The 17,603-nt window shown below is 36.1% G+C and overlaps 2 protein-coding genes across 3 annotated transcripts in view; both read right to left on the reverse strand.

Moving 5' to 3' along the window:
- Positions 1-3,496: 3,496 nt before the first annotated feature.
- On the reverse strand, positions 3,497-5,800 carry LOC132144116 (CD209 antigen-like). 2 transcript variants are annotated; one of them, XM_059554874.1, is made up of 5 exons: positions 5,522-5,800; positions 4,667-5,362; positions 4,481-4,584; positions 4,305-4,408; positions 3,497-4,052 (listed from the first exon to the last, which is right to left on the reverse strand). In XM_059554874.1, exons 1-5 carry the CDS (start codon positions 5,661-5,663, stop codon positions 3,917-3,919), a joined length of 1,182 nt encoding a protein of 393 aa, XP_059410857.1. In that variant the 5' UTR covers positions 5,664-5,800; the 3' UTR covers positions 3,497-3,916. The 2 variants fall into 2 exon arrangements, with proteins under 2 accessions (XP_059410857.1, XP_059410856.1); XM_059554873.1 differs by having other exon boundaries at positions 4,305-4,584.
- A 492-nt stretch (positions 5,801-6,292) lies between these two features.
- The window catches only part of LOC132144268 (complement C3-like), a 24,623-nt gene continuing 13,312 nt past the window's right edge, over positions 6,293-17,603 (reverse strand). Inside the window, exons 21-35 of the mRNA XM_059555047.1 lie at positions 16,112-16,207; positions 15,831-15,981; positions 15,359-15,522; positions 15,061-15,219; positions 13,360-13,419; positions 13,168-13,258; positions 12,774-12,822; positions 12,507-12,597; positions 10,266-10,355; positions 8,660-8,765; positions 7,989-8,078; positions 7,818-7,898; positions 7,565-7,648; positions 7,132-7,267; positions 6,293-6,699 (exon numbers count right to left, since the gene is read on the reverse strand). Coding sequence (XP_059411030.1) covers positions 6,558-6,699; positions 7,132-7,267; positions 7,565-7,648; positions 7,818-7,898; positions 7,989-8,078; positions 8,660-8,765; positions 10,266-10,355; positions 12,507-12,597; positions 12,774-12,822; positions 13,168-13,258; positions 13,360-13,419; positions 15,061-15,219; positions 15,359-15,522; positions 15,831-15,981; positions 16,112-16,207 — 1,590 coding nt within the window. The 3' untranslated portion in view covers positions 6,293-6,557. The remainder of the gene's footprint in view (positions 6,700-7,131; positions 7,268-7,564; positions 7,649-7,817; positions 7,899-7,988; positions 8,079-8,659; positions 8,766-10,265; positions 10,356-12,506; positions 12,598-12,773; positions 12,823-13,167; positions 13,259-13,359; positions 13,420-15,060; positions 15,220-15,358; positions 15,523-15,830; positions 15,982-16,111; positions 16,208-17,603) is intronic.

The following is a 17,603-nucleotide window of genomic DNA, read 5'->3' on the forward strand; positions in this document are numbered from 1 at the left end:
AATAAAATAAGGCAACTTATCGCAAGCGCTTTTTTGAGTAAACTTAACAAAAAATTACTATGTTTGCGTATTTTAACATCAACCTAATCCATTGGGCAAAGTTACGTACAGTGGACATCTTTTTATGTCTTTGCAGACGTTGAAAAGATGTCCACTGAGGAGGCAGAATGTTTTATGATGTCTTTTTTTAAATGTTTTTATGTCTTCTGTACGTCCAATATAGATGTTCACAGATCCTCCTTACAAGGTTTCCTGTGACTTTATTTCTGTCAGACATCTAGAGAAGCTCTTATTGAGAATTAACAGAGGTTTAAATGTTGATACTTTATACATTTGAAGTCACCATTGTGGTGGAAAGTGTTTGGTTTAGTTGGGATCTTGGTCCAGTTACTTCTCGCGTTAGCTTGTCTTTTGCTGCTGTAACAGTGTATTTTAAAACACTGTTTTTGTGGTGAAGAAAGACAAACTTAAAAGAGCTCAGGTGTTATCAGCTCTTAGCTGGTGTTAGATTGTCTCTTGTTGCTGTAACTTGTGTGTTGTAAAACACTGTTATTGTGGCAATGAGAGTTGAGATCAAACATGCACATCTTGCTTGTAATGGTGACAAGTTAAAATAAAATGTATTACTGCAACGTTGGATTCACTTTTATGGATAGAAACCTAGTAGATAAAATAATGTACTTACGTTTTGAAAACAGATCACGTCGTCACAAACAGACATCAAGATTTTGGATATGCATCACATCAATGGTAACAATCAGAACAAAAAAGACTGTAAAATAAGGATGAGTTTGTGCTATGGAGCTCTTTTGTTTGTCACCGTTGTTGTGATGCATATGCATATGCCATAAGTCTGTGTGTGTGAGTACTTGATTCTCTTACTCAAATTAATTCAAATGCATTCATTTTGTCCATCTTCAAGATAAGTATTTTGCTCTTGGTGCCTGTTATAAATATCAAACGAAAGTTATTTTATGATCTCAAATACGTATTATGTGATGACTTTCTCATCAACAAAAAACAACTGATAACACCTGAGCTCATTTAAATCTGTATTTTTTCACCACAAAAACAGCGTTTTTAAAAAACACCAACCCAGCAGCAACTGGACCAAGATCCCAATTAAACCAAACACTTTCCACCACAATGGTGACTTCAAATGAATCAAGTATCAACATTTAAACCTCTGAGTGATTTAAATAGGCTACAGTCTACAAAACCGTCAAGTTCAATAAACTTAAATATGTAAGTTTTGGGAGACTCCATTACTCAATTAAATTGAGGCAACAAGTTTACTCAATCAATTTAGTTCAGTCAACTTATTAGGGTTTTCAGTGTAGTGATTAACAGCAGCTTTTATTGATAATTACAAAGTTTTTGGAGTTGCTGTTTTATTGCATAAAATGATGCCACCATCATGGAGATCAGTGTTTAGTGTACTTGTGCTCTTGACCCTTAACTCCTGTATTAGATCTATTTTTGTAACAATGCTTGAAGTTTTGTAAAGCTGATAAACATAAAGCGGTTTATTGTCTCTGTCAGAGTCTCCAGTACTATAAGCATATGCTCATTTGATTATAAATACAAATTCTTGGACTACAAATAATTGTTGCCTTTTAAAAAATAGATTTATAAAGAGTTTATAAGGAGTGTTTAGAAAAACTCTAATACAAATAATAGAATTAAGAGAAATATGACTTTCGCCATGGCCTTGGAAATGCTTCACAATCTGGACAGTGATGACACTGATGCAGGGGCGCTGTCTGAGGTGGAAAGTGACAGTGACCTTTCCTGTGTGCAAGACAACAGTTCATCCTCATCAGAGAGTGAGTCAGAGTCCGTAAAAAGGAAAAAGAGGCAGCTACCTTCCTCAGAGATTAGAGAACCAGATGTTCCATTCACAGCTGACGTTCCAGGTAAGCTTGGATGCCCATATTTACTAGTTCTGCTGTTCATTTTATTATTGTTTTATTATATTATAATATCATAAAATTATTATTATTATTATTATTATTAGAATATCACTATCATTGTTACGTAATTGTTATTGTTATTATTATTAGAATATTATTATTATTGTGATATTATTATTATTATTATTATTATATTTTTGTTATTATTATTCTTATTGGTCAAACCGAACCAGTACCTGCACTTGAGCCAGCTGGCGTGCTCATGCCGCCCTTAGAGTCATCTCGGCCGGAGGTGGCAGTGGAAAAGGGAAAGGATGGGATGGTGTGGACCATCCTTCAGTCAACTGAACGTCCAGAGAGAAGGCAGAGCCAAAATGTTTTGACTGAAGCTGCCAGTCCCACCGCGCACGCAAAGCGCAACTTTGAAGATTCACTCACTGTCTTTCTGTGTTTGTTTGATGATGGCATGTTGAAACACATCAGGGACTGCACTGTGGCTAAGGCAACATCAGCACCGTGGTGACAGCTCATGGGACCTGCCTTCATAGCTCTGTTATATATCCGTGGTGCACGGGGTGCGAAGAGCATGGATTTTTCAAAGAAACCATAGCCAGAAAATCGCTTCAGGGAGATAATGAGATTCCTGCGGTTTGATAAAAAAGAAACCCGACGTGTGCATTTGCAGGATGACAGGTTTGCCCTGGTATCGGCCACTTGGAACAAGTTTATTCAGAACAGCTGGTTACAAGCCTGGTGCTGACATAACCATAGATGAGCAGCTGTTCCCCACCAAGGCCCGGTGCAGATTTCTTCAGTACATGGGGAATAAGCCTGATAAATTTGGCATCAAATTTTGGCTGACTGTTGATGTCTGTTTGAAATACATGCTGAACGGGGTCGGTTTCTGGGAAAAGAAGAGGCAGGGAGCACTATTCAAGGCTATCATGCATCATGTTCTGGATTTTAATTTTTCTTTTCTTTTCTTTTTTTCTTGCCAATATCACAAGATGTCACTGAAACCTTTTAAATGTAAGTTAAATATGAATAATAATTAGATATATTACGTATAATTTGGTAGTAAAACAAAGTGCTACACGTTTTATTGCTGCAAAGGTGAGTTGATTTGTACACCATTTACAACTGCTTTTTATCACTTAAATAGAAACACCAGACATTAAATTGTCATCTGTTATAAGGACTACTGAACAGACTTGTTTATTTTAAAATTCAAAATATTAATAATTAAACTCTGTAAAAACTTGCATTTTTACAACACTATAAGTGGTCCTATCAGGTAATCAAAAATGTTGTACACACACTAGTGGTCCACATGCTCACTTGAACACTTGGGCCAAATACAGGAAACATGCCATATATGTAGTCAAGTGATCAAGTGCAAAGACAGCAAGTGTGGGTATTTGGACAAGGCAACTGTCTGAATCTGATGTTTGTCTTCCTCTCTGATCACTTTAGTCTAATTAACCTGCTCTCTGCTGCACCCTGCTGGACTGCAAACAAACCAGATATACAAGAATAAAGTATAAAATATAAACAAAAATGCTAAGTTTACTATGGTAATGATAATAACTGAACATTTTATTCAAACAGCAAGCAATTAAACTCAAAAGCAGTTTTACAGACACTCAGTATACACTCAATACACTTTAGACTTTTACTGTGATTGACTCTCCTCAACACTTCAGAGCAAACGAGATTCATTATAACAGCTAAGATAATATCATATTAATATAGAGCTGCTTGTGACAGAGCAAAGCATGAACACAATCAGAGGTTTGGAGTCTCAGATCACCCTGATACACACCATGAGGAACAGAAGACTATTAAAGCATTAAGAAAATAATATCAATTTTGTATTTTCCTTCTTAAAAAAATCACATAAACTGACAGTTTTTTAAAGACAGGGACCTCAATAAGAAATTATGAATTCGCAATAAGAATGACTATATTATTTAAAGCAAAACCACAACAAGATGGGATTAACCCTATTTCTCACAAATAAATTCTTTCTTCTCTGAGCATGGCAGATCATTCCAGTTGTTCAGGACCGGATTTGAAGGCATCAGTTCAATACAGTCCTCAGTTCCACCTTGGTCATTCGGTTCACCTTTGAGCCAAAACCTTAATAACACGTACCACATTCAGTTTTTCAGAACAACAAATTTATGTATCTAACAATACTCACAGTATAACAGCATGTTTTGAGAGTAAACTAAAGTAATACAGAAGCCTAAGCAGAAGTGAAAATGCAGAAAAGAATAAGAGAGGAAAACTTTTCTTAATATAATTTACAGTATTTAAAGTGGTTTTAGTTGTGGCGTTTTGGAAGAGTTTTGTCAAGCTATTTTTTGGAGGTTTATTTTTAACTCTTACCCTTGATTCAGTGGTGAATAATCCACCCATTTCATGATCCCCTCGTTCTCAATGTCAGACAATCCAATCCACACTCTCTCCTTGACCAATGAAGATATGTGTCTCTGTGTGAATAGGAATAACATAGAATAAGTGTGATTGTTCTCATTCATTAACAGACACTTACACAAACTCACCTGCTTCTCTTCACTCTTGATAATGATCAGATCAGCTCCACGATCCCTGCAGTACTGTCTGCTCTCAGACCAGCTCTTTTTCTCAGTGGACATGAAAAACCAACCTGAATCACACGAAAGCATACATTTTATAAAACTCTGCACATGAAACATAAAAATGAACATTATAAAAATGTCGAAACTGACCTCTTTTAGATGCTTCTTTCTTCAGTTCCTCACTCAGAGACGTGACTCTGCGTTCTAACTCCAGTTTCTTCTCATTCAGAGAGACAAAATCACTCTGTAACTGTGTTTTCTCAGCAGTGAGATTGTTGACTCTGGTCTCCAGCTCCAGTTTCTTCTGACTCAAAGAGCTGGAGTTGCTCTGTAACTGTGTTTTCTCAGCAGTGAGATCTTTGACTCTGGTCTCCAGCTCCAGTTTCTTCTGACTCAAAGATCTGGAGTTGCTCTGTAACTGTGTTTTCTCAGCAGTGAGATCTTTGACTCTGGTCTCCAGCTCCAGTTTCTTCTGACTCAAAGAGCTGGAGTTGCTCTGTAACTGGTCTTTCTCAGCAGTGAGATCTTTGACTCTGGTCTCCAGCTCCAGTTTCTTCTGACTCAAAGAGCTGGAGTTGCTCTGTAACTGTATTTTCTCAGCAGTGAGATCTTTGACTCTGGTCTCTAGTTCCAGTTTCTTCCGACTCAAAGAGTTGAAGCTGTTCTGTAACAGGTCTTTCTCTTTTTGATCTCTTGAACTCGACTGTAACATGTGTGTTGTTTGTACTTCATTCTCTGCCATGAGCTTTATATGCAAAACTACAATGGCAGCCACCAGGAAAATGCAGATGAGGCTAAAACAAACGGTGCTCAACACAACACACTTATTTCCTATGGACAAACCTCCTGCCAAACAGGAAATCATCAAAATTCAAATAAAAGTTTTAATAATTTTCTTGTTGAAATAGGTAGGCCTTTAAGAAACATGTTCGCTATAACAAAGATCTTAAAGTGCACTCCTGAACATATGCATATATGGCTTGAGCATCATACTACATGTCTTACTTTGGTTTCGAGCTCTTTCTTCAGTGTAGCTGAGTTTTCGGTCCTTGTTTGCATAAGTAGCTCCATCTCTGTTCAGTCCAATCTTATTGTACTGGCTGCAAGTCTCATGGTTGTCACTTTCATAAATGTTTACTAGTTCCATGATCACTTCACTTCAACTGTGGACTTTGGGAGGATGAGTGCAGGGTTAAATATAGAGAACTTCCTCTAGAATTTACATAATGCTGACTGAAAAGAATGCAAACTTTGATGAACTACATCTTCACAAAAAAAAAAAAAAAAAAAAAAAAAAAAATTAGGGTTCCAGGAGACCCCTTTCCTTTATTTTGAAAAAACATAAATAAATACAATTATATTAACTGCATCTATTTAAATACAAAATATTTTGTTTCTTTAAAAACCGATATTCAAAGTCCATTCTGACCTTTCTAAATCAGTATTATTTGCACTCAGTGTCACTATGAGGTGATGAACTATAGACTGATGTGCTGTGCTATACACAAATGAACATTTCTCTCCAAAAATACGGATGCTATTTTGCTTACATTTATTTGATTTTAATTCTAAATCCTGCTGAGCTTGAATAACTGGAAGATTGAACTTGCACAACATAAGGTTACTCTGAAATAAACATTAAAATCAAGAATCGGAGTTAAAAAATAAATAAAATAAATAATAATATTTATATCGCCATCCATCATATATTTATTTATTTTTATTTTTTTAATTTTTTTTTGGAATAGTAAATAAGGGGATGATCAGAACAGAGGATATTGCTTAACCATATTTATTATGGAAATTTGCTTAGACATACATATATCCCAACACCTTAAGAATGGTGGTGTAGCAAGTCATGCTTAAGTATACATTCATTCTGAATAACAGGATAATTGCGGGTAAAAAGCAATAGTCAAAATGGACTCACAACTCATATTTAACATACATGTAAAGTTGAAAATGAAGCTATACTGATTTTCTGTTTTATAATGTTTCATTTAGTCACTGAGCATCTCAAAGCAATAATCTGGCACTTGACTCATTTGCTGCAGCCGAAGCGCAGATCCTGCTGGATACTCAACATCCCGTTGTATTTTTCTTTGAGTTCAGCGCTAGTCTTGCTCTCCTCCAAACTGGGCCAGAACTCCAACCACGTCCTCTCTCCCAGAGCATACTGACCACTGGGAGACATCAGAGGAAGAGCATGTTAAAGAAGGGCTTACATCAAAACAGGCAAAAGAGGTTTATTATACAATGTGGAATGTTCTCAAAAGTCAGTTTTATCCTCTTTGCAGCACTGTAAAGAATAATTAAAAACTGTGAATAAATAGGTATATGGAGTGTTTTACAAAAAAGAATACTTATGTATTTCTACTTAAAAATTAAATGTCCTTGTAAGTAATTGTAAAGTTTACTAGCAATTTCTGAGTGAAAATAGTTACAAAATTTATCCCACCCCACACCAGCATGTATAAAGTTTTACTTAAATGAAATGGTTTGTATACATTTGACCATTCTAAATGTATTTCATATTTCAAGCTCTGTTATTAATACAGATGCACATTCATAGATCATGGCACACACACTTTGGATCAGAGGTCAATTGAACTTACATTCTGCCCACGATTTGGACATCATCAGCCTGGCCCATGATCAGATAGCTCTCACCTCGCTTCAGATTCAAAGCTTCTTTGCAAGAGATCTGTAAGGAGAAGGTACGCTCCTCACCCTCCACGTTGATTTCTGGACCTACACAAATTCAAGTGTATGACATGTAACATGTTTGATTTTCTCTTTCTTCCTCCGAGTTATTACTGACACAACATTGCAAAAAAAAAAGAAAAAAAAAAGAAATTCACCAGTGTCTGGTAAGATAAAGACCAGTAAGACAAGACGTGAGTAGATTGTTTTGTATGGATTAAACGTAAAAAATTATCAGAAGTACATATGTAAATCACTTTGCATCTTACTTCTGAATTAAGCAGAACATTAAAATAACAGAATTTACCAACTTTTACACACTGTGTTTGGAGTGAGGAGTTTTACCTGTTTTGAGGGCAAGTTCAATCCTCACATCGTAATAGACTGTTAATGCATCCTCACGTTCTCTCAAAATGACAGCTTTATAAACTGTAAAAAATTATTAGATTGATATAGCATTCTTACTGATCACCTCATTAACTAATATATATATATATATATATATATATATATATATATATATATATATATATATATATATATATATATATATAAACTCACTCACAGCACCAAAACATGCACACACATAATATATTACCGTAATTTATTTTAGGATCACAGGCTTTCTTATTACGGTGAGCCTCAAGAATTTTCTCCTTCTTTTGAAGGCTGCAATTTTCTGTTTCAAAAGAAGAATTAAAGAAAAATTACCCTGCTGTAGATTAACGCTAACGGTAATTTTTTAATTATTATTACACTGAAACGCTACCTTCGGCACACTGACAGACATCATTCTTACAGATTTTCTGAACAGCTCCCTCCTTCCTGGTTGGATGATAAAACCTCACACAGCGATTTTCTAAACATGGAAGAATGACATGGGTCACATAATGTTCATTGTCCTGCAGCATCAGCAATATTAAAGTAAAAAGCTGTGAAAATAATGTCGAAACAAGTCAAATATAATAGTGTCAGTGGCTCATTGAGATTTTCTTTTTGAATTTGTATAATACATTTGTTTATTTGTTTAATGAATAAAGATTGTTGCTTAATAATGATTAAGAAGCTATGTTTGTTTTAATAGGAAAAATCAAATACTTTTTGCAACAACTTATTGGATGATACTGTAATACCATAGACAATAGGGAAAACATATGTAAATAGGGGTGCTCTGTGAAGAGCAATATAAACAATGACAATTTAAACGATAATGGTTTTTCCATAACCGAAATCAAAAGTGAGATCTGCATGTAGATTATTAGTTTCTTTACTTGCCCAAATAAAAACAAAGCCACTCCCAGATGTCACGTTCCTCATTCAATGTAAATCTATGGGATTTCCTTTTTTTTATAATGCTGGGCTTGTCGCATTGTCAGACTAAAAACACAAGTGTGACTGCTAAACCAGCATCACATGTTTGCATGCACATCAGCTTCATACCTAAGGAGTAGTATTCATATACAGTGACAGCTGCTGGTTGAAGGAAGCCTCCATTCATTATTCTGTGCAGCCGGAATGAAATCCTGTCTTCCCTGGTACGAGAAATCTGCAGAGAGTGGAAGTGCAGAAAGCAGAAACCTCATAGTAAGCATGCAAGTCTGTGTTTGTGTGTGCACATGCAGATGTACTTGGTTATGCCCAAAACAGTCATTCTTATGACTACACTGAAAAAAACAATAAGTAAATTTACTTATGGCAAGTTTTTGCACATGCATTTTTCAAGTAAATTTAACACATTTGGAAATTAAGTAAATCTACTTAACTAAGTAAAAAAAAAAACCCGAATAAGTACATTTTAATTAAATAATATTAAATTAATGCATTTAGCAGACACTTTTATCCAAAGCGTCTTACAGTGCATTCAGGCTAACAATTTTCACCTATCATGTGTTCCCGGGGAATCAACCCCCCCAACCTTGCACTTGCTAATGCTATGTTCTACCACTGAGCTACAGGAACACTTCAAGATTTTGTGAAAAATAAGTGAAAATTTCACTTACTTACTTTTTTATTTTGGAAAAGTAATTTGGAAAAGTTTTTACACTAATAAAAAACTAAACAAAAATCTAAGGCTGTGTCTGAAGTCAGTTGTAGTAGTTCTTGTGTTTCTCTTTTCTTCAGTGATTCTGTTTGTTAACAGCAGCTGTTCATCACTAATTCTCAATCAGCACTTAGTTAATCACTTAATACCTGAATGCAAAGTTTTAAAACTTACATGATTTAAATCAAGGCAATCTGTTTACTCAAACGGTTTGAGTTAAGTTACTAGTCGGGTTTTACAGAGCAATTTCTTTTGTCTGTTTTCTTAATTGCAGAATATTTATCACGTGCATGCAGTCCTTATTGCTGTCTTTGCTGTAAACTTGTTTAAAGGGACAGAAGTGAGAGACTTATTTACCCTCATTTGATAAAACTGTTTTGAAAAAAATTATTTTACATTTAGAAATTTCTAGAATCTCTGTTTCGGGTTTTTTATTAGTGTAAAAACTTTTCCAAATTACTTTTCCAAAATAAAAAAGTAAGTAAGTGAAATTTTCACTTATTTTTCACAAGATCTTGAAGTGTTCCAGTAGCTCAGTGGTAGAACATTGCATTAGCAAACGCAAGGTTGGGGGCTTGATTCCCCGGGAACACATGATAGGTGAAAATTGTTAGCCTGAATGCACTGTAAGACGCTTTGGATAAAAGTGTCTGCTAAATGCATTAATTTAATATTATTTAATTAAAATTTACTCAATAAAATTTAACAGGTCAAGTTACATGTACTTATTCGTTTTTTGTTTTTTTTACTTAACTTAGTTAAGTAGATTTACTTAATTTCCAAATGTGTTAAATTTACTTTAAAAATGCTTGTGCAAAAACTTGCCAAATAAAACAAGTAAATTTACTTATTGTTTTTTTCAGTGTAATTATAGTAGAACTATACATCCTGTTCTTTTGATGACAACCTCACTAAGCCTTTGGTAATAATGGCACCTTTTTTTTTTTTTTTTTACATTAAAACACTTTTATTTTACTGTTTTCAATGTAAAACAGAGACGGAGACCTTGTCCAGGTAGAGGATGAGGGATCCTCGCTCTGAAAGCTGCTTGTTCATCTCAAATTTCTGAATCATCCTGTCATGTCCAGTTGACAGCTACAAAAAGAAACAATAAGTTAGTATTGGGAAGTTTGATAATGGGCCACTGTAATATCCAGTTGAGCACAGAGTATGGAATTTGTGAGAAGATCAAGCAAACGATTACACCCAGAATGTCAGAAAAAAGCTATATTCATAAACCCACCTTCGCACTGGTATGTTTTAATATACATTCACGAGTTCACGCTTACATATAATTAGCTGAGGTATGGTATGCGTATTTGGCGTGCTGTCCGGGGAAGGGCTCCAAGCTCTGGAATGGCCCGAACCTAGAGAAAATAGCATTGAGTACTGGCGGGGGCTGATTTTATTTTCTGAGAAAGTCATCTCGTTGGTGGGCCGGAAGAGCCTACGTGCTCCAGTGGGAGCGACTTAAGCGTTGGAAGGGTAGGCCCTACCGTTTGCTGGGACTATGTGGTTAGAGGTGCCCGGTCGGTAGGGCTGAGGATTGGCTGTTATATATGGGTATGGGGATGTTAAAGAGGGTTGGCTATGGTAGATCATTGTTTTGAGTGGACGGGAATGGGCTGGCATTAGAGGGGTTGGCTTATGACAGAGATAGATAGCTGCGTGAGCCACCTGCAGAGCTTGCTTTGGCTGCTGTAGTTGTTGGCTGCGGAAAGTAAAAGTGTTAGTAACAATTGATGGGGCAAGCTAAAAAATAAAAAAATGCCTGGGTAGCCTACTGTGTTGCCAGCTTAGCAATTGGTTGCCTGGTTTGACAATTCCTCAAGCCTTGTCAGCATTATTACGTTCCTGCTGGAAAAGCATCTTTTCAACTCGTTTTGGCCTTCTGACCTTTTTAAACGGTCTCCAGAGCGCATAAATTTGGAATGCTGTTTTCACGTTGTAGGATGGACTGTGGAAACAGAGGCTTTTGAAAACGACGAAGCATGTTTAGTCTTGTAAAACATTGTACCAATAGACATGATTGTAACAGTAATGATAACTGCAGTTATGTGCTATTCACTTTCAAGTGGTTTCTAAAGATTTACTTTGCATGCTTTTCGTATTACAGTCCTGAACAGACAACAGCAATTTTACTCACACTTGCTGTCCTGTGGCAAAACACAATGGTAGTTGTGTTTTAGATAAATTCTGAAATCCACGCAAAATAAATGGTGAAATATGTCCCTAAATAAAATGGTCCTGCCAGAATAATTGCATGCAACTTATGTATGTCATCTCAGTGAGGTTTAAACATGCATAGTAAGGCAAATGTAATGTCTTCAGATATTTCAGTGTGGATGACTTGCCTTGAAAAACTGCCTTGGCTTCATGGTTAAAAATGGCATCGTCATCCAATAGAATTACGTCATAACGTCGTTTAAAAAACTTTAGCCACGAAACCTGCATTAGCGTCTTCACCTGAAAATTTTATTGATTTACGACACACGGTCTGCGCCGCTAGAGGAGGCAGTCTCAAACTGTGCTGCGACCGGAAATGCAGCGGTGAAAAGACTGAGCCGTGGTGGGAAGTGAGAGAGACTTGCTGCAGTGAGAACTGGGGTGCGGCCCAGGCTGGTTTAAGCCTGCTGCTGCGATTCCAGCGCTTGAGGAGAGCCTGGTCTTGAGCGAGACGATCGGGGTGTCGAGTGAGGCGAGCTCGAGGCTTTGCACGGTCTATTTGCCACAATGTGTGGCTTGGAGAGAAGAGCAGCTGTGGCAATAACGCTTAATGGTGCTCGGCGGCTGTGTTTTGTGAGGTAGGAGTGATCATGGGTCCGGCAAAAAGAGGCAGATCTGAAAAAAATATTCCGGTACAGATATCTTCGTTGGAAGGGAAATTGGGTCAGACAAAGCGAACCGAATGCTGATAAACCGTCAATGGATAGAGGTAAGTCAGCGATATTTATACTGTGTTGATTAGGCTAAGTATCTGACGCGCTCCTCCCGAATCTTGTTACGAGAACATAAAATGTTGTTCTTGCTATAGTTATAATATACAGTATTATAATAGAAAATAGTTATTATAATACAACATAGTTGTGATTGAAAGTTATAAAATAACAGAAAGAGTTTGCTACTACCACAGTGGGAAAAAATGCAGTTTGTTGTGACTGACACTATATGCACATTGCAAATAAAAGCCTCTGAAGTTATTAATTTCATTTTATCAAATGTGAATAATAGAAATATGATTCATACCGTCTTAAGATCATTCTCATCCACAACAAATCCTGTCAGTAATGATATGTCCAATATAGACATGGTGGCATCTCTGTCAGCAGACAGATATCTGTGGAGACATCAAAGCAAAAAGTTAAACATTTGATCATTTTCAAGGATTATTCACTGTATCAAGCAAGCATTTTGTAGAACTGAAATTTGAAAAGTTTAAAATTTGAAAGTTTTAACTTTGATATTCAGTTGATTCGGGCAGAAACATGATTAAAATGGCACATATTTGCACACCTGGTATTTATAATGAGTTTGTAACTCTCAGTTGCTCCTTGATATGTTACTATAAAAAAAGAAAAAAGAAAAGAAAGAAAAACACATTTTCTGTTATTTTCCATATTCGTTATTATTCAAGTGCCAAATGAATGGGCAATTATTATTACAAAACATGTAATTCATTTTTCAACCCCAAAAATAGCAAACTTGTTTTATATTATATTTTGTTTTGCATCAAGAAAATTAAGCCAATTAAGGACCATCAACATTTCATGAAAATTACACATTTTTAATAATAATAAAAAATATTTAAACATTTTGCACTGTAAGCAAAATGGCTTCATTTTCCTTTTTTTATGCAAAACATAACCACCAAATGACAACAGTGACAGAGCAGCATGAAATTATTAACCTTTATTAGCCTTTTCAAAAGCCAAAGAAAGTTCGAAGTTCTTGCAAGTGGTTTTGCTTTCTTTTGGTTTTGCATAGTACTCAGTCACAACCTGCAGAGGAGAAAACAACACAAAGCACAATTAAAGACAGCATCTACGGTCCAATGTAAGGTCAGATTTAGCTCTGATTATTGCTTTCTTCAGTCACTCACAGTTACAGAGGCCTCTCCAGAACCCTTAGCACTGATAGTGATTTGCCTGTTGGATGAAATCTGTTGATAAAAAATAAATAATAATAATAATAATTGCTTAGGATCATTGATGATTGTTTAGGCTTTATGTCTTAGAGACCCTTTCAGCCTTTTGACATGAGACATGGCCTTACATTCTACATATATGTGGGTGCGAAATAGGAAATGGTACCCCCCCCCCCCCCCCCCAATATAAAGAAGATCTTAAACAGATCAACTCTCTGTTTGCCCATTGGTCTTCAAAGGCATTCTGAGAAGCCAATCAAACTCTGTACCTAGCTAGCAAACTAACCTCATGCACATAATAATGCACATGCATAAAGACATGTTCTTTATTTAAACTATAATTAATTTGGACTATAATTAATTGGTTACAAATGTATTTGGTACATGTTTGTATGTTCCCCTTTTCTTTTAGCCTAGTGACCATTGGTTATTTGTATTAGTAAAGCTCTAAATGCTTATATTCAGGTGTATGAATGTACAGTATCTCTGGTTTATTATCTTCTAGATGCTTCTTTCTAGGTATCAAAATTAGTTGTACAGTATGTTAGCTATAGTTTCATTTATTAAATCCCTTCTATTCACAATTGATCGTCTCTGTTTACTGCTCATAATTCGGAGTCGCTCAATGTTGATCCTTGCTACATGCTAAATTACTGCTAGTTCTGCTTAAAGTAGGAAAGCTATTCTTCCTTGGTCAGGAAAATAATCTGTCCTAGAACTGATAAATTATTACAGTGCCTACTCAGTCGATGGACAGATTAAATAATTGGAATATTGATTCTGCTACAGTTAATTCTAATATCTAATCTTAAAATGAATTATTAATCATAACTAGTTATGGTTAATTATAAATATTTCCCCTTTGAATTAATTTGCTACATGATGATACTACTACTACTAATAATAGTAATAATAAATACATATATACATTTATTAATCTTGATCAAATATATCAAATGTAGCTAAGTAATATTAGTCTGTAAAGTAGAAGTTTAATCTTAAACCAGGTATACATCAAAGATACTTGCTCAAACAATATATTGTGACTTAAAGGGATAGTTCAGCCAAAAATGTAAATTCTGTCATTAGTTACGCTTGTGTCTTTCCAAACCCATAAGACCCATAAAAACCCATACAAATTTAGATATTTTTGATGCATTCTGAGAGCACTCTAACCCTCCCATAGATAGCAAGGATCCTAACATGATCAAGGCTCAGAAAAATAGCAAGGGTATTGTTAAAATAATCCATGTGATTTCAGTGGTTCAGCTGTAATTTTATGAAACTGCAAGAAAACTTTTTGGTGTGCGAAGACAACAAAAATAATGAATTTATTTCACCCTATAGCACCATTTTGGGGAGTATCACATGCAGAATTTTCATTTTTGGGTGAACTATGCTTTTAACTTGGTTCATAGTCTTAACTGCATAAATGAAATATAGATTAATCCTTGATAAATTCCTTATTTGATTAACTAATGAAACAGACAGAAGCAGGTATATTAGGCTGTGGTCACTTTAGGACCTAATACACCAATCCACTGTGATGAAACACATTTGTTCTCATCAACTGTTGATATTCTCTTTAGGGGTGTCAAAATGAATACATTCAATAAATGCAGACGTGGTGGATATTTACTTTTGCCACAAACTCACCTTTTCTGTTTGTGCGAGATAAGAGTTGTCTTTGTTGAACTTCCACACAATTGGCTGCCGGCTGCCATCGACTCGGATCGTCATCTCAAGGTCTAACTGCCTTATCTCTTTCACTTGAATCCTGTACTCTGCTACAGCCTGAAACACCATGATGGTGGCCTGGGATGGAGGAGACAAGTTTGAATGGATGTGTAGGCTTCACCTCGATAATTGTTTATGTTCTTTTCTTAAATGTTGCATATTGAACATGTGGACATATATGCAATGCAGATTTGCATGCGAAATGTAGACTACAAACCTGAGTCGTGCCATATCCTCCATTGTACTGCCTCTGGTTGTTGAGCCAGTTTACGATGGGAGCTGCACTCTGAAAGTCTTGAGCTTTTACGAGAGCCAAAAGTGCATAGGCCGAAGCCTCTAAAGTAAAGCTATTGCTTCCAGGGACAGGATAGTGACTTCCATCTGTTTGAGAATAATTAAAAAGCACTTTTCAACATACAGATTGTTTCAAAGCATCTGCACTTTTTGTTTATGGAGAGCAAATGTGAATCAAATTTTATAAATGTTGACTTTAAGTTTTATATTTTGTCTTCGTTGTTGATTTTTTTTTTTTTTTGCCAGTCATCATCATCATAGTGCTTTATTGTATATTGTTGTACACCCAAAGCGCTTTACAATCATGTGGGGACAATTAAGCATAAATAAATTGTTTTCAGAACAGGTTAAATTAACTGTTCACATGAATTCAACAGAAATGGCTTTATCTTTACCTGCAGAGGCTTTTCGCAATAAGATTTGTTTGTCGAGTGCATTTCCATTGGCAAGAGCATAAGATGTCATTGCCACTGCGTAAGGATTTGTCAGACCATGAAACTGAGATCTGAGGTAGACAACGGCTTTATTTATGCTTCTTTCAAGACTCTAAAAAAAAAGTTGATTGGAGAGAATAAATTACATGAAGTGGCATAAAGAAAAAAAATAATAAATTGAGTTAGAAACACGTTAGCTATATCAAGGGTTACATTTTAACTCAAAGACTAGCAGGACCTACTGAGATTTGGCCGGCACAAATGCCTCTCCCCTCCTGTAGGGCAATGAGCACAAAAGCTGTCATGGATGCTTGAGAATTTTGCCCATGTACGTTCCCCTGTGCACAACGATGAAATTGTGATATTAGAAAAAATTAAAGGTTCGAGTAAAGATATGGTCACATTTACCATTGTGAAATTATGAGAGTGAAATTCATTCATGTCAATGAGAAATGGAGCAATATAGAATTAAGAATCTCACCAACTAAACATCCCTATGCAAACTGGTAGTGCTGACCACTAACAAGCTTTCTGGTTGATGTTTGGCAGTGACTATACCGTGTGTGTGGAGACTCACAACTTACCAAACAGTTGGACAAGTGGCATCTACTTGGTACCGCCAGTTTCAGTACAACTCTTCATTTCAATATCATAAAATAAGCCATAAAAAGAGGCTGTTTGGACAGGATTTAGTTTGGTCTGTTTGCTAGCTGGTTCTATAGCACTGCATATTTATTTAATAATCTTTATAACAATATTGTCAGGGTTTGGGTAGAGGGATGAGGTGAGGACTCAATGATGCAGAGAGAAGGGCTCTTTAATAGTAGTAATAATAAAATAAACAAACAAAAACTACCCCGTAGGGGAAAACAGACTAAACTTGACTGGCAAGGCAAGGCAAGGCAAGACACGATGTGCACAGACAAATATTTGACGACGAACTAGCAACCAGACTGCAAACACAAGGACAATAAATAGGGAGCTAATGAGGAGGATAACGAGGGAACACATGTGGGGAAAATTACATCAATAATCAGGTAACAAGATGGGTGGGGTCAAGACAATTGACGAGAGCACATGGCACATAGGAACTAAGACAAAAGCCATGTGCTCACACAAAACAAAAAAACACAAGCACATGGCCAGCAAACCAATCACTAGCCATGTGCTTGAATAGACAAACACGCAGCTAATGAGCAAGCTCATAAACCGCGTGTTCACACGAGAAGGCACGCAGCCAGTAAAAACTAAGCCGCGCACTCACATGAAAACAATGATATGAGGAGAGTATCAGGGCTCTGTCACAAAACCATGAATAACACTAGACTGAAGTGACAGAACCCTGACAGATATTTCATTCATGCTATTTTGTCACATTCAGTGCTGTTTATGCTTTCTTCATAATTATAACTTAATCTGCTAAGAAAACACTCATTCTGTTTGTTTGAACCACGCAAACACATAACATTAACATCAACATAACATCAGGGGCCAGTTCTTCGTACGTCGCTAACTCAGTTAGCTGGATTTGATTGTTGACGATTTGGCATGATCTTGGATTGTTTGGTTCTTCGAAGCTCATCCCGGAGCTGCTGTCATAGCAACAGGTCCGTAAGCTTAAACCTGCTCGGGAGCAGGCTTGTTTCATGTAAACAGGATTAGATCGCTTCTTTTCAACCAGAACTGATACTCAAAATATGTCTGCTACCACCGCTACTTTATTACAAGTGTATC

This window comes from Carassius carassius, chromosome 7 (genome assembly GCF_963082965.1).
Source record: "Carassius carassius chromosome 7, fCarCar2.1, whole genome shotgun sequence".
In the NCBI taxonomy this organism is placed as follows: Eukaryota; Metazoa; Chordata; class Actinopteri; order Cypriniformes; family Cyprinidae; genus Carassius; species Carassius carassius.